The sequence below is a fragment of the Anopheles gambiae genome, chromosome 2 (genome assembly GCF_943734735.2).
Source record: "Anopheles gambiae chromosome 2, idAnoGambNW_F1_1, whole genome shotgun sequence".
Taxonomy (NCBI): domain Eukaryota; kingdom Metazoa; phylum Arthropoda; class Insecta; order Diptera; family Culicidae; genus Anopheles; species Anopheles gambiae.
In genome coordinates this window covers 75,969,668-75,986,847 of record NC_064601.1, presented here as the reverse complement: position 1 = coordinate 75,986,847, position 17,180 = coordinate 75,969,668, and the positions used below count along the sequence as shown (strand labels likewise).

The 17,180-nt window shown below is 43.3% G+C and overlaps 1 protein-coding gene and 1 long non-coding RNA gene across 4 annotated transcripts in view; one reads left to right on the top strand and one right to left on the bottom strand.

The window, feature by feature from the left end:
* LOC1275815 (tyrosine-protein kinase Abl) overlaps window positions 1-17,180 on the top strand; it is a 28,880-nt gene that overhangs the window by 732 nt on the left and 10,968 nt on the right. For 2 of the 3 annotated variants that reach the window (XM_061645146.1, XM_061645144.1), the window contains exon 2: window positions 1,010-2,279. In XM_061645146.1, the coding sequence (XP_061501130.1) occupies window positions 2,135-2,279 (145 nt within the window). In that variant the 5' untranslated portion in view covers window positions 1,010-2,134. Of the gene's footprint in view, window positions 1-1,006; window positions 2,280-17,180 lie in introns of all 3 variants that reach the window. The other variant, XM_061645145.1, reaches the window with a different exon arrangement.
* On the bottom strand, window positions 219-1,012 carry LOC133391364 (uncharacterized). Its single transcript, XR_009764869.1, has 2 exons — window positions 460-1,012; window positions 219-355 (listed from the first exon to the last, which is right to left on the bottom strand). It is a non-coding gene; the product is annotated as an uncharacterized LOC133391364 (long non-coding RNA).

The following is a 17,180-nucleotide window of genomic DNA, read 5'->3' as shown; positions in this document are numbered from 1 at the left end:
TCACCCCTTCCGGGTGCGCGCGGCCAAGAAGTGCGATGAAAAACGTAGCAAGCGGTGGCGCTGGCGTGTGAAAACGGTTGTCTTCTTCCTAATATTTATCGTGCGGATGCTTTTTTCACCAATAATCGGGAAAGAAATTCCGATCAAAAATGCAAGTGAGGAGGAAATGCAGTGTGTGTGCGTGTGTATGTAAAGTTACCTTCACGGACGACAAGTCGACAGAGGAATTTTAGCTGTTTTATTTTGTTTTTTGATAAGAAAATGTTTGAATGGAAGTTAAATGTGAGGCAAACATCCAGTTCCATTTCCAGTTTCAGTGGCATTCATTGAAGCGGCTTCATCAAAGCAGCCATCCCTAGAGGGATAGAAACAAAAGATGAAGTTGTGTATGCAAAGAAATGCTGGAAAACGTATGAAGTAGTCTTTTTTGTGTCAATTTGTCACGAGTAACGGACTTACAGTCTTTCGCTTGTGGGTTTTCATTTGCTCCAGATGAAGTTGTGTGTGTGTGCGTCTGTGTATGTATTTCCATCTTTTCTGCCTTAGGGCAAACCACCTCCTCATCGCCACACTCCATCCATACAGGGCTACTGGAATTGATGCACTTGGCAGAGCCAGGGAACACCCCACACCACCACCGCTACTTGCATCAGCTTCGGAAATGGTTTGGAGACACACAATCTCTCCAGTGTAGCTGTAGGTTGAGATAGCGAAAGAGAGAAAAGCGTATGGATAGGTGGAAAAATAGTAGCAGACAGGAAGTGATTTTCTTTGCTTCCTCCACCTCCCACCCCACACGAGGCAAACAGAATTTGGCAAAGTTGCAGCGAGCGTGCGTCGCGCAGTAGGCGATGGGTGCGAGGAGTTAGACGTCGTTGCTCTTTCCCCTTTTGTTTTCCCTCTTTTCTTTGCACGAGTTTCGCAAACTCTCCCGCACCACCGCTCGCTATGGTTGCGAACCATCTGTCGGCGTAGAATTGCTAAATGTGTCGCGTTCTTCTTCCAGCAGGATCAGCATCTCTCCCGCGGCGGCATACTGTTCAACCCCACAGCGCCTAGACGCAGGCCGAATTTTCATCGTAATGTGAAGGCGCAGCGCACCGAAGATTAAAAGTGTGGCTGAACACTTTTCTTTCTGCCCCCCCTACCACCGGAAGTGTTTACGCTCGTGCCCGCTTGCGTGTGTGTGCGAAGTTAGTGTGTTGGTGTGTGCGCACACAAACGCCAAAGAGAGTGTATGTGCGCAAGAGTGTAGTGGTTGATGGTGGTGTTGTGTGCGGCACACGGTTCATCTCAGCAAGCGTCGTAGCAGTCAGCAGCAGCAGCAGCAGCAGCGGCCATCAACGGGCCTGTATTATTTTGTTGTTGTTGTTGTTCCTGTTCCTCTTTTGTGCCCACTGCGGTGAAGAATGTGAGGCGGCCCCAGAAAGCCCCACAGCAGCAACAGCATCACTGTGTGGAGTGATTTTTCGATATCTCTCTGCCGAAAGTAAGCAGAAAGCAAGTGGAGCAAAATAGAGTGTGTGTATGTGTGTGTGTGGAAGTGTGCGCCGCGTACACAATTACGCTCAGCCGCTCGGTTGGGGGCTAAGGTGGAAAACGGTGAGAATAGGAAAAAAAGAAGAAATCCATAGGGGAAGATAGAAGAGTAAAGGGTGTGTGAGGAGGAAGAAAAGTGTATTAGAGCTCCTTCCCGTCGGTTTTACGCGTGTGTGTGTGTGTGTGGGTACGGTGGGGTATGGTGGTGTTGTTTTTCTCATACTCTGTGTCTATCACTGTATGCGGGGTCTGCGTCTGATAGAATCATTAGTGCGACACATGTGAAGTGTGTGTGTGAAAGTGTGTATGTGTGTGTGTGTATGCTTGACGCCGTATACAAAACACACAAACATACAGGCAGAGAAAAGGAGAAAGAGTGAGAGAGAGAGAGCGAGAGACGTGCGCCCTTACAATCAGTCCGCCGGCATTACGCGTAATCGCGTAGCCATACAAGCCGTACCCGAACGCCCCGAGATAAGCGCCGGCTTCTTCCTCTTCTGCAGCTCGTTGGTGGTCGGTTGTTAGAGGGCCACACCGAAAAGCAGCATCCGACTACCGCCCGTCGCCAGACGCAGGCTGCTGGTGTGCCGGGGCAATGGGTGCCCAGCAGGTGAAGGAACGTCCGACCGGAACTATCTCTACCCTCGGTGCCGGCAGCTCGATCCGGTCCAGCCGCAGCAAGCCCCGCTCGTCGAAGGATGCGCGAACGCTCGGCTCAAACATCTTCACCGAACACAGTGGTAAGTGTGTCTGGTGGTGGCAGTTTATTTCCTTTGTGCAATTTTCGCGTCTACTGCGACCTGTTTGAACATGATTTTACCGATACCGATATGGTAAACGAGCGACTTAGAGTACAGAGTAGCGTGGAAGAAAGCATGAGTCACGGCGTCGTCGAACTGCCCGGTTTTAAGTTTTACGAAAAATGGATCATGTCGAAAATGAGGATCGCAGATAGTGGAAAGGAAAAAGAAGAAGAAGAAGAAGACAAAAATGCTCATGCTGTCACAAAGCATGTCGACACAGCAGCGGCAACAGTAACAGCAACAGTGTGAATGAAGCATAGCAGCAGGCATTGACAGCGCCCCGTACGCTGTTCAGATTTGGAATTGTGTATTTTCTCTGCGCCTTTCATTCATCCTACAGTAAATACACGCACGCACGCACGCACACCAGCACAAGCGATACGGCAGCGAGGGGAACAGCATCAGCGCTACATGTGTGTGCCTGCTTGTACTGCGCTGCTGCGCTCCCGGAACGAATGATTGTTCCCGTGTGCGCATCTCCTCGGCCGACGCGCCGTCCTTGTCCTTGGACCGCACAAAGGGAAGGGAAACCGGAAAACAACAACGGCACGGCTGTGTTGTTCCCTGGGGAAGGAAACACACCTACAACATTACACGTGGGTGTATGTGTGCGCGAAAGATGCACACCATCATGCAATAAAGCAGCATCACAATGCTCGCACACACGGACCCAGCCGCCAGCATCTTTGGCAGTGCAGGGCGGGTACTGGCTCTTGTCGCTATCATCATGGTTGGGTCGGACAGTGCACCAGGGGAATAAAAATCGAAACCCGACAACAGAGTGGAAGCCAAGATGCAGGAATAAAACGAAATACACGCTTATCGATTGACCGTTTTCCACCCCGCGCCTCGAGCGGTGCTTCATCGGGACGGGGGCGCGGACTACGGGTGTTTGTGTGTGTGTACGTGTAGGAGGCTGCCGTACATGTGCCTTCAGTTGCTGTGTATAGATGCTTTTGGGTAGCGGCGCACCATCGCCCAAGGCTCGGCAGTAGGGTTAGGAGTTGCGGGCGAGCACACGCAAAGGGCGAAATAATGCTGCTTCCCCCTGTTATTTTTTCTCCTACTTTACAATACTTTCAACACATTACAGCGGGAAGCTGGGCCTGTTTGCGCCCTGTGCACTTCTCAGGAGGATTTTGAATTAGATAGATTTTTGAAGCAGTTGTGCCTTTTTTCTCTCTCGTCAGCTATTCAGCTTTGCCCAATGTCGGATCGGTTTTGTTTATCGATGGGTAGGTTTATATGAGGATGTCCATGATCGTAGGGAAAAAGCATATGTCTGGAGCACATGACATGTTATGGCAGGACTAAGCAATTCCTAGTATTTGAGGAAATCATAATTTACCCTGCTGTGAGGGATAATTCATTTTGGTTAGTATTTGCTCGCACCACGCACTGTTAATTGGATGTATTTGAAAAGATAGTGGTAATTTTCTCCTGATAGCCATTTTTTTCTTTTCTCGTTATCGTTGCGATCATCGGATTGATATTTTTTTAATTTTGGAATTTATTTAGGATGTATAATAGTAAAACAAAATAATGGTTTTGTTATGAGTAAGCTGAACGAGTCCTCACCCCTGGTGGCCGTATTGAAAAATTAGACCTCCCGACCCATTTGTGTAATTTAAAACAATGGTGCTTTTGCCAATGGTGACGGTGTACAGTGTTTTTGCCATTTTTAATTTAATTTTGTCATGGAATGAATACATGAATTGTCATTATACATGGTGATGAAAATGATAGCGGATATTGAACTGGAACCTTTAAATCATTTGCTCAGTGTTATATCGTTAAATGGGGTTTCCGAGTTGTTTTCAAATGTGTAAAACATTTTTCATTGATTGCGAGGTGTATTTCAACAGCTGTCAAAAATTGTATTTGTAACACAATGATGTTTCAGTTCTTCCACATGATTTTCAACACGACTCTAGCTGGATTGAGTGTGACATTTTCTTGAAATCTGATGTTAAAAATCATTTGGAAGAGCTGAAATTTTATTTTAATGCAATTTCATCATTTGACAGCTATTGAGAAACATCTTGGAGGCTGTGAATATAGAGTTTTCTGAGTCACTTCAAATGTGCACATAATTATTCATCGCATTCAAGATGTTTTTCAACAGCTGTCAAATTGTGTATTTGATTCAAAATGAATTTTCAGTTTTTACACATAATTTTCAACACATAACAAAGGACTCAAACTTAATACAGCTTGAGTCGTGTTGAAAATCATGCTGAAGAAATTAAAAATTATTATGATGGAAATGAAATATTCATAAATGATTGATGTGGATTAACATATTTCACGTGGTGAATAACAATGTTTACATTCGAAAGTGACTTGGAAAACACTGTAATGATGTGCAGATTTGAAAATGACTTGAAAACCCCTGTATCATTATCGCTATGGGCCCTAATTTACATGTACATAAAACTTCATTTAACCTAAATGATTCTTCTAAATATCTTGCTAAAGAAGATGAAAGTACTCTGCATTAAAACTCGCAATCTGTATATAGAAAAAAAAGTATTTCCACATGCTGTCAGGAATTATTTAGGCACAGATAATTTTTTAACAGTAATTCCCTAAAGGGCGAATGTATTAATAAAAAAAAACATGGACGGTAAACATACAAACCTAATTTATTATGATTTACCTAACGTTTATCATTTTCGATCGCTAAACTAACATAACGTAGGAGCAGCCTTGGCCCAAAAGCTTGGTTAAAATTGTCATAGGAATAAAACACTGCAGTATTCGGATATAAAAGGTATGAAACTCTGGCGAATCTCATTCGTCCCGCTTCTATGGTTTTATCGCCTACACAGATGGTGAAAAAGACTTTTTAATATTGTATCAACATCTGTCCGTCGGAAGAATATTTTTCCATCACAAACAAAACGTCCTCTCTGCGTATTTGCAAAAGTCGGGTTGAAGGCACTTTTGTTTAGCTGTCGCATGGGGAAGGGTCTAATTGATATTACACCCCTGCCGTTTGATGCATTTTTGTGCTCAATCTTTGTTGTAGATTTGTTTACGCATGAATTGAGGCTCGCTGCCCGCGTCGCGCAAATGCATGAAAGTGCACTCAGAACGCCGAACGGTGGTGAATAGCAGCAGCAGCGCGTTCCATGGACACACCACTACACGAATGCAGCAAGCAACGGTTCACACACAAGTACCAATTGGCTGCAGCGGTAATTACTATCACACGCTTGAATGTCTTGCCGCTGGGCCACAACAGGGAACTGCGCTCGGTGTTGGTGCGGCTGTTTGGCGGGGGCAACTTCGGCAGGTTTAAGAGAGAGAGGGAGGACTTACTAAGGTGGGCCACTGACAGTCACATTCAAAACCGTTTTTGTTTTGCCTGCTCCACTGGCCACGCAAACCAAAGTCGACGACGGCAAAGAGCTCTGCTGCTATGTACCCTTGAAGGTGCCAACCTCCTCCATCCCAATTGCATCTCTCTCTCTCTCGCTCTCTCTCGCCCTATGTCCGCGTCATCAATGCTTTCGGAAACGATATTTGAATGCATGCGAGACTTTTTTATATCATTACAAGGGGGAGATTCATGTATCTCAAGAGCGAGTGTTATGAAAAAGCATTGTACGTTCCACCTGCTACCATCCATAGACCTCAGAGTGAGAAGAATACACAGCAATTGTCTCAATATTTGCCATTTGTTATGCTTCATTTTTTGCCTTCGTCTCGTTCATTCACAGCTCCAAACCATCTTCAAACTGTCTCTGGAGCCGACGGTCATTCGTCGTCGTCTATCGCTCCTGGGATGGTTGAGTAACGCTGTCCGCCCTAATTGAGCGTGGTTAAATGGGATCGAGAATCCAATTAAACATTCGGCATCGGCGTTTCGGAATAAAAAGTATCGTAATACAGCCGCGGAAGCGTCTACAACGGCAGCCAGACGATCAAAGATCATGCTGTCGGAATATTGATGTCGTTCGATCGTATTTTTGAAACGTTTCCAAATATGTGGATATGCAATGGTGGACTGTTCGTTTCAATCCTATTTCTACCGTTTGCTCTGGGAGAAATTTCGATTGATTTGCCCTGCCCTACGACGTTAACCTTTCGAAAGTTTAAAATAAGGTTTAGGTGATTTAAAAATACTGTTTCGAGGGCAGTTGGGTCTAGCACAAAAATGAGATATACTTTTAATGGCTTTGGTAGAGATGGGCTTTTTGTGACATTTCCGCTGGGCAGAAATTGGGATTTTATTTATAAACCGAAGTTACCTTTGAAATGGATTTTTGCGTTAGTCAGATGGCCATTAGAATCGCAAAATAATGCACAAATTATGAACCTTCCGTGCACTCATGACTTGCTTAAAAACCTCCCCATTTGTCGTTATCGCGAGACTTTTTAGCATGCATAATTTTCCGGCCAATTTTCTTTCATTTGCTAGCGATTCACCAGTTGAAGCACGCCACAGTTTCGTGCGTTGTCCAAATGCCGGCTACCTTTTCAGACAAAGGCGAAACAAAGCATCTCACAAGGGAAGTTGGTACGCCGCGCGTGTACATGCGCGTCATGTAGCCGTGGTTGTGTGCCTTCTACTTCTTGTTGTTGTCGTCCTCGTTGCACCGTGGACGTGTTGGTGGTGGTGGACGTGTTGTTGCCTTGCGGGGGTTGAAGCCACCCTAATTCAGCGTCTAGTACGCCAGGATGGATGTAAACTTGCACCGGAGAAAAAGAAGATGTGTGCGTGTGATACGAAACGGTGTGCGTGCGTATGCGGTTACAACTCGTTGCCGTCGTAGTCGTCGTCAACACTACCGGGAGCAACTGTGCGCAGAAGCAGCATTTTTGGGAAAATTGTAGCAGCAGCCACTTGTACAAGAAAGAGGTCCTTACTGAGTTTCTGCACGCTTGTGTTGGTGTGCCGTGCCGTTCAGCCGGTACTTCGTTGTTTCCGGTGAATAAATGCGTTTTTGGAATAACTCTTTCGGCGAGGGAGCGAGAAAAAAGGAACTGCGCGACAAATATGATTGTTGCTAAGTTTTACTACAAAATTCTATAAGCCATATCATATTTCAGAAACTAACTAAAGCTCACTGGACAATTTTATTGGGATATTACCAGTTCTATTCTGATTTTGACACGCTTCGAGTCGGAAAAATAAGCTTACAAAGGAAACCCCTCAAACCAACGCAATAAAAAACTCGTCACCTCTACGTGGAGATGACTCGATTGCAATAATGGATGCTTGGAACAGCTTGGATAATTAAATTACCTTTAGTTCTACATGGCTGATTCATCGATCTATGCCTCAATACGTATTTTCAGGTCCCTATCCATTAGAGACTGAAGTAAGTGTGAGGTAATTGTAACAACCACCATCTTATAAAAATAAACCAATGATTCGAATTGGTAACGTCATTCTCTAATTCTGATATAACCTACCGAAAAGAATGTATCTATCTTTCACACGCATGTTCAATAGCACAATATTCTCTTCGGGATGTGTGGATTTGTTGCTGTAACTAGTTCTCAGAGACGCAATATGTTTTGTGTTTACAGCTTGAGTAATAATCATTACCATAGGCTAGATTAACTTAAAATGACAATAAACATCAGGAAATATAGTGTGTTTTAATGGAAAAGGCTAATACCTTTGCATTGGCTGTCCTTCCATGCCAAAACCTAAGGTAATCCTAATAATAATGTGCTATTACTGTGGGTTAGGCAATAAACAAAGACTTCTTTACTTCTAGAAGAAGATGAATAAGAAGAATAAGAAGAATTATTTCTGGGTTATAGGTTTCTGGATAGAAACCTTTATTTGTACCTAAAGCACATAAGACGTTTCCACCGCTGCAGCACTTGGCCCAAGTAGTTTTCGTACACATCACAAATTCATCACAGTAATGGAAAACTAAGAACAATTTTGTATTTTTTTCTTAAAACTCCATATTGTCTTACATTACCTTGCTCCCGAACGTAAAATAGTGGCTGCATTTATGCTAATTTAAATAATAATATGACCAAACTGTCTTGTAAGATGTAAATAACATGACGGATGAAAGATCGGTTACCGAATCTCGGGAAATACAACAATTCTTCTTCTTCTTAATAGGATTGATGCGATATATTCTTCTATGTCTACCGTTATACGGAGAAATAATCAGAGTTTAACTGAAGATATCAGAAATAATCCGAAATTATAACAGAAGATGTGAACTTTGCGAGTGAGTAAATCGAATATTTGCAATGAATGAGTTAAATTAAATCTTAAAAAGAGGTTACTTAAAGTTGTCATATACTGTGAATTTGGTTATTCACGAACAAAACACTATCTGGAGTTAAATTTCGGTTAGTAATGTGTCTTTCCGCAACTACTATCGGCACACAGCACTTTTTGATGAGAGCGTGAGTTGAAGATTTAATCAAACATTTTAACTCATTTCATCAGTTCCGAATGGATCATTCAAAATGCAACATTCGAATTAATTGAGAATACAGTAAATATTATTTTAGGATGTCATCAATTTGCATTAAGCAACGACTGCATCTGTTCTAGCTGTTGTTGTTTGTTTGTCTATTTTTATAGACATTGCGCCAAATGACTTCGTTCCTCGCTTTTAACAATCTTAAATCTATATCATCGTATATAGAGTACATTCTTCTTTGGTAGACATTTTTTGGAAGCATTTATCTTATCCCGAAACATTTTTTAGAAGATTTTATCATAAAAAGAAAAAAATACCTTTGTTATTTACATCAAACAGATATCTTTTTTGCGCTTAATTGATTGTGTCAACAATATTTACAAAAAATATATTGTTGGACTGGTTCAACTACGGAAACCTTTCCGTTCTGATGCAGGTTTCTGTATATCGTCGATATAACACGTTTTCTGTTACATGAAGTGCGTTTTGCGGTTTGTGTGCATTTCACAAGCTGTTGTCACATGTTTCTGGAAGCAGTGGCCCTGTGGCTAGGATTAGTTACATGGGAAATAAGGCGGGTTGTATAAACAATCCATACCGCACACTCACTTGCATAATATTGCTTACTTCCTGTGAAGCCTTAAATATGCTCCAGTATCTAACTTACGATATACCCGATACGATGGCAGAATGACATTATTGAGGTCTTACCTTTAAATTCCAAATGTTTGCACTGCAAAATGTGATCGACTTTTCCGCAATGCTTTCGTGTTTTTTTTTTGTGAGTATAATAAATTGAACCACTAACAAATAAAATGTCCTGCGTTGATTAAATATTGATTCTTGGGTCCCCTATTGCGAAAGCAGACGGAACGAACTGTCCAACGCAGCGCTTGCCGCTGTTTTATCCGCTAGCGGCTTCAGTGGCAGAAGACAACAGCTGTCCAATGTGATAGGAAAGCTTCACAGGCAGCAACAACAACATCAGCAGCACTTGCATATCTCGCAGCATAAGAGAGAGAAAGAGAGAGAAAGAGAGTCGGTTTATGCCTAGAGTTTATCCTTATATGGTATTCCAGGCGTCCTAGTGGTGTTGTACGTAATGAATCCGCAAAAGTGGGAGTGAACGCGCGCGTAGGTTGCGAACGACAGAGACAGCTAGACCGATAGGCGAGCAGGATCGGCTAAGGCAGGAATACTAAAAAGACCAAGGCACAACGGGACCAAGCATCGGTGCTCAGGGGGGAAGAGCCCATCATCATCCACATTCAAGGACAGCCGGCAATGTTCATACAAAAGTCTTCGCTAAAGAGAAAGGGCCGGATTCGGGACTGGCTGCATTGAAACGGTGTCAAAATGCAGTTTTATGAAAGATGGTTGTGTGAAGATATCCTTGCAAAGGGAAAGCTAATCTAATGAGAATTTAATGCACGCTGCTCTGTACAATCGGACACGCCTGTTCTAGTTTCGTTGATTCAAGTTCACAGTGGCTTCTTCATTTTGCGTAATCCAAATATTGCATTGAACGTGATAATGAACTGCCTTACCTAACCTTAGCATTAAACAGTCCCTGCTTTTACCTAAACTTTACAACGATAGTGTAATTTCGCTCTGTCTAATTGCACCATACGCCGATGTGGCCCCAAGTGGTGGTAAAAATGTTGGCACCTATTTTTAAATATTATTAGCGCCAACCTTTGCTTGAATTCTGCTGCGAGTGAGTGTGCTACCCCATGCAAAGTGTGTTACTGCTTTGGTCACTTTCACCGTGCCTCGTATTGAAATAGTGTGTTTTTTTCTTCTTATGCCAAAATTTTCTGTCAGGCCCAAGAAATATGTCCCAGCATGTTTAATTACACAAACAAAAAATTCTCCCCAGTCGCGGCACGCTACGAACCGTGAAGAGAAGCTCTCTCAATCCGTGTCTGCAGATGTGTGTGCGGGAACAGAAACGGTTGTTTCCTTCTGGTGTCGCGTCGTGTATGCTTTGGTGAGCCATTTTTAAAATACCACCAGTCAATTAGCCAACGCAATGGAATCGTTCGGTTGTAATCTTGATCCGATCGGGAAAAGAATTGCGCCAGGGAGGAGGAGTAGGTTTACATACCGAAACAAAAAAGCAAAAACCAACCCGTAGACGAATTACATGCGCAATTTACGCTGCACAATCGCTGTTCTTCTTGCGGCTTGGCATTACCGCTTGTGCGTGCGATGACTTTATGTTTGTTGAAATAATTTACACTCCCCGCGGGGCAATGCAGGAATGCGTAATAGTGCATCAATTATTTTTATCTGCTCCGATGGTTGGCTGCTGGTTTGAAATTGTAATGATTTTCAGCGTGTTGTTTGCTGGCGTTGTTTTGGTGCTATTTTTTTTTTTTTTTGCAAATCCAACAGAGGGCAACTGTTAAAATGGTTTAACTCGGACCCATGTTAGGCAAGATGGATGGCATAAGAATTGTACGTTTTAATCATTAGCCGTATGACAGCTTCGAGGGGGCGGAAAAATTCTCGCCCACAACTGTTTGCCGAAAGACATCTCCTCTCGTTTTATGACCCAAAGCTCAAGTGTGATGTAACAACTTTCTATGCTTCTGTTTGGCGTTTCCGAATGGCCCTTCCGTATTTCGCCACCCTCGTTCCTTGAAATATTAATCTGTTTTGATTGGTGACAAGAGGCTAGCTACACGACCGGCAATGAGGTTTGCTCTTGGCAATGGCTACAGCAACATCAATGTGGTTGGGCTACAGTTTCGTTCCAATACGTTACTTTTGCCTTCCCTACCCCCTCTCATATGGGCAGTAGCACTCCTCCACTCACGAATGAACGGAGCCGGCCGGCAAACGCTTGCTCCATCCTCCACCCGGAGTCTAGCGGACGGGTGGAGAATCAAGATTGATGGTTTCCTCACGGAATGCTCCGAATGCATTATCGTGAGCGCATGCACATACGTACGCCAGAGTTGCTTGCGCCACACAAATGTTGTAGCACACACATGCAGGCGGCACTTTCGTTAAGAAAGGGGAGCAGAGAGGGTGCGAGGGATAATATTTCGTTTTCGGTGGCCACTCTCGTTACGGCCTTTTCTCGTTCTCGTTCACTACATTCTGTATGTGTGTGAGTGTTTGTGTGTGTGAGTTCAATTTCCTTTCCGCCGGCAGGATGATGGAGGAACGAACCGCTAGCCACATTTCGGTTACACATACCTTCCGCCGGTTCTTACGGATTGAATTGGGTATGTTTCATGTCCAGCCGGCAGCACGGTTGGTGGGTATGTGCGCACTGTTGTTAGGAAGGTATCTGATGAGGGTGGGGGTCTCCGGGTGTGGAAGTAAGTGTTATAATTGACGAGAAATGGTGGTGGTACCGGGGAGAAGGCGCGACCCGGCCAAGGGAAGAACCGTGACCCAACCGTGTGTTGTGTGCCGTTAGTGGGAAAATCTTCTCCAGCGTTCTCTTTCCCGCCCTCCTGGACACGCGCGTGCTGTTGTCGAAGATCAGTTGAACAAACGGTAATGGGTGTGTTCCGAGGAGGAAATTCAAATAAACAGTGTAAAATATGCTAACGGAAATCACGCTTAAGCTGCTGCAGCCACATACCGGGCGGGTGCTACCGGAACATACATAGCAACAGGGTCGAATCGTATCACAATTCCATCGCTTTGGTTCGTTCCTGCAATAAAGTTGGAGGTCTTTAACGAACGTACAGCTTAAATCAGATCAGCCGGACGGTACAACTCTTGCTGGGAACGGAGAAAAAGGCAAACACATTTTGGGATAGTTTGAGCAGTTGAATAGTTTTGTATATATATAGTGATTTATATTTCACTTTATGGTAGCTACAATCCGGCAAACAATGAATTGTTGTGTATCATTATAAAACCAGGACAGTCTATTTTTAAAGACGTGCCTATTATCGAACATATCTCCTCGCCCAATGGGAACAATCATCCGATCTTAGAAAGTAGAGGCTTTATAGTAAAATTATTATAGCTACGTATGTTGAATTATACAAATGTCTTTAGTTTGTGTACTTCTGTAGAACTTTTTTGACGCATATGATGATGATGATAGGTCCCACCTCATACCTCAACACAGGTCTGAGAAGGACAAAGTGTCGCAAGATGTCAAATGTACTGGTTTATTTTTTTTTTCTTTTGCTTCATTCAAATAAATATCGAGCAAGTGGTGCGATCAAAGATGCGGTTGCACAGAGCAATACCATGACAACAAAGGCATTTCTTGATTTAAATCGAATATGCTCGCTTAAATTTTTGAGGAGATGACGAAAGATGACGTCTGTAATGGATAAGGACTTTTAGAGTCATGCATTACGGCTGTGACCTTGCTCGTCTTACATCATCCGTTATCGTTCTCACTGGTATGATTGGTTTAGCTTCTGTATCTCTTGATTTTTTATCTTGACGAAACGACCTGCTTGATCATGTCAGCTTTATCATGGTTTCTATCGTTTTTAGCTTTATCTTTTTAGTTCATATATCGTTATCATATTAAATAGTGCAGCATATAATTTACAGCAATATTTACTCTTTAGGGAATTAGGATTATAATAAAGCAATAACTTAACATTTTGCTTCTTCTTCTTCAATGGCTCAACAACCGTTGTCGGTCATGGCCTGCCTGTACCCACTTGTGGGCTTGGCTTTCAGTGACTAATTGGTTCCCCCCCATAGCAGGATAGTCAGTCCTACGTATGGCGGCACGGTCTATTTGGGGATTGAACCCATGACGGGCATGTTGTTAAGTCGTACGAGTTGACGACTGTACTATATAGACCGGCTGTATAGACGACTGTACTATAACATTTTGCTATATTTTTTAAATTTATTTATATATGTTTGTATAACAAATTTTATTTTGCTGACTTTTTAATCGACAAACGCCTGTTATTTGTTTGTGAAGACCTAACAATGGTACCAGGATATCATGGAAAAAAATATGTTCACATTATTTACGATTTTATACCATTGCACAAGCCAATGATGAACGAAAAGTTCAATTTAAATGTACTTTTAAATACAATTAACCAACAATTTCTGCCTGTGGTGTTGCAAATAGTCTGGAAAGCAAAATTCCTGAATACAGTGGACAAGTCTATGAATTCCTCGAATGATACTGTGCTGTGTTGCTGCGACCCTGTAGAACACCATCACACTAGCCTTCTTTCGCCTGCAATGTTCCATCATTTCTGGCCTTCTTCATTTTCATCTTGCGTGTGTACTAATTCGTGACATTATGTGCAAATGTGCCAATTGGGAGAAGCCTGTGAAACGAAAAGCATCAATCTCTCCTCAGCTGCTGCGCTGCCTCATGATGATGATGTGGGAACGTGTTGCGTATGTTTCTTTGCGGTCATAACAACGTCAGCGGCGGCGTCCGCACCGTGGATCGCGTGTCATTCGCGTCCAAACGCAGTCATCCCTTGGGTCGGTAATATTGCACACGGGGCGGACGGGGCGAACGGGGCTGGTTGAGAGCAGCAGGCCCAGCAGGCTTGTGAGAATTTCAAACAGAGGCAATTGCTCAAAACCCCCAAAGCACAGGAAGCCACTATCGCGGGGCACCGATTTGATTTTGTGAAGGTTACGTCATGTGGATTGTGTGCGTGTGTGTGTGTGTGCGTGCACTTTTTATCGCCTGTTGTATCATAACACAGGCTAACTACCATTTGAAATGCCTTTGTCCCGGTGGGAAGAACTGATTTTCTGTTGTGTTGGCTGTTGTTCGCCGTTTGAACCGCCCGCCGCTCTTTTTAGCAGCGGTCAATGTGAATGTGAATTTGTTGTTATTGAAACTTCATCGTTTCGTCGTCGTACCCGGAGGTGTGTAGTACTGACATGGGGGATTATTTTGGGTTTTGTAAAAAACAACATAAAAAACTAACAAAATTGCTACACAACCTTGCTTGTCAGCAGTGGGGAGAGGAAGCGTTGTTTGGTTTCCGTTGTTGCGTTGAAGTGCGGGAAGTGAGACTACATCATGTGTCCGTTTTCCGGCAATGAGCTTCAAGTAGAGCTATCCAAGTTGAACTAATAGATCTTGATCAATATTCGAAATGGAAAAGGAAAACAATATTGGATAGCTCATTTGAGAATGACGAATTAGCTACAACCAAGGATCTTCTCTGCGGAGACGCTGCGGGGTAAAACGTTGTGTGTCTCATTGAGTAATGGTGGTGTCTTATTTCAACCCCGGGTAGTAATGGCACATACTCCATACACCAGGCCAAAGCAGTGCAGTGAGATGACGTGAGAGCCGGCTACTCAATGTTTATAAAGTGGTTCCCACCGATTTGTTTGTGTACTTTGGCCCTAGTGACGTTGCAACGATAGTAGCCGTCGCGCCCCACAGTAGTAGCGTTTTTGAGGGGTGGGATTCTGTTGATGTTTATATTTACACATCAGCCAAAGGAAGAATGTAGCCGGCTTGTTGTGTTGGCTTGGCTAAGCAGGCCGGTAAAACAGTGGCGAAGAGTAACGCTTCATTATTTGACTTTGCCATCTATCGTTGTTGGAGCTATTTCGCCCATTGCATGCGCAATGTGTGCCCATGGAGGTTGAAGTGTAATGGTTTCCCCAGATGAACTACAGGAAATGGGTGAGCTGTGTTGCAGTAATTAGTTTTTCACAATGCTTTTAAACCCAATGAGTGTGTCTGCAAATACAATTTAGTATTCTACGTTGAGAACAAACATGTTTCCTAAGGCTGAACATTTAGTTATAAGCACATAGACTACCCAGTAGTACAATTTCGATCACAATTAAACTATTGATGAAGTAGTCAACTTATTAAATAAAATACAATGCGCTATTGGTTGCAGTAAAGCCTGCGAGGCGCAAAAATATTTAAAACCTCGATTATTTTTAATTCTATGGCACATTCACTGTATGTACGTGGGATTAATTATCTAATCATAAGTAACACCAATAAAAGTACATGTCTGAACTGATAGAAATTAGTGGTGGGAGCTCGATATTGGACCTATCCGATTCCGATTCCGTGTGCATAATCAATTTTGGAGCAGATTCCAATGCTGGAATCGATTATGATTCCGAAGACGATTCCGGAACCGATTCCAGAACCGATTCCGGAGCAGTATGCGAAGTTGACTCCTAAGCCGATTTCGGAGTCCAGAATTGGAATCAGCTCCGGAATGAGAATCAGTTCTTGAATTGAAAGAAGAAGATTCAGAAGCGAAATCAGCCCGGGAATCTCCATGAAAATGCATCGTTTATAAGTAAATTTAGATTCTTTCCTGCTATCAATACATAGTATCATTGGACCCAAACGCCTATTCTTATGGAGATGCCGAAGCCGATTCTGATTTCGGAGCCAATTCCGACTCCGGAACCGATTCTGATTCCGGAACCGATTCTGATTCCGGAGCTGATTCTGCAATCGATTTCGGGAACTGATTCCGGACCTACTATCCGGAATCGATTTTAATGAAAACTTCATTTTTCACATCACTAATAGAAACATTTAGTTAGTTTCAAAAAAGCAAACGCACCGTGTGTCCACGTAACATTTCTTAACCCCGATTAAATGGTCTTGTAGTAGAAATGGATTTTTTCCACACTGTGATTTACGATTTAAAATTATTAGAGCATGAGCATGGCATCTGCCGAGCACTCATTTTGCATGTTGTTCCCGAGCAGAGCAGTAATTGCCAATCCAATTTATGTTTCACGTTTGAACAAGCATCTGCATCTGTTTGTTCCGGGCCTGTGACATAATGCAGGTTGGCCAGTATCCAACAATGATACGATGGCGAGGCCCGAAAAGGGCATACAAGTTAGACCGTGTCAAGGTCGACATCGATGTTTGGCAATATTGAATGATATCGATTACGGCTGCTGGGTGAGGTAGTAATATTGATTCTCGCAAACCGTATATGGTCCCTTCGACGATGCGGATAAAACACGGCACCCCTTTGACGCAAGCAGCAGTTAACCCGGCAATCTAATTTTCCTCCGTAACACCGTTGTCTTCAAGCTAAAGGAGGTGTCCCATATGATGGTACGGCTACACTTACATCCATCCAATTAAATACCTGTACTTTGTTTATACAGAGGCCCTACCATAATCCATCTACCGAACGACTTTCACCGCCAGCCGGACATGTGCTGCGAAAATTTTCTCCTTCGCTTAAATGGTTCTCTCGTGGTGGTGTGGTACAAGATCACTATCCCGCACATGTTGCCCTCGACCTTATTATAGCACACGCCCTAACTACTGGTGTCTATGTTTGTTGATTTGAACGTGATACACAGTTGAGTCGCCGGACGGTTGAGTAGGTTTTAGTGTATTAGACGCAGAGGCAGACCAAGACCGTGTGTCTCATTAATGGGCCGTGTGTTGGTGGTAAATGTGTTTCAATGTCGTAGAGAATAGTTTTGTTTTTAT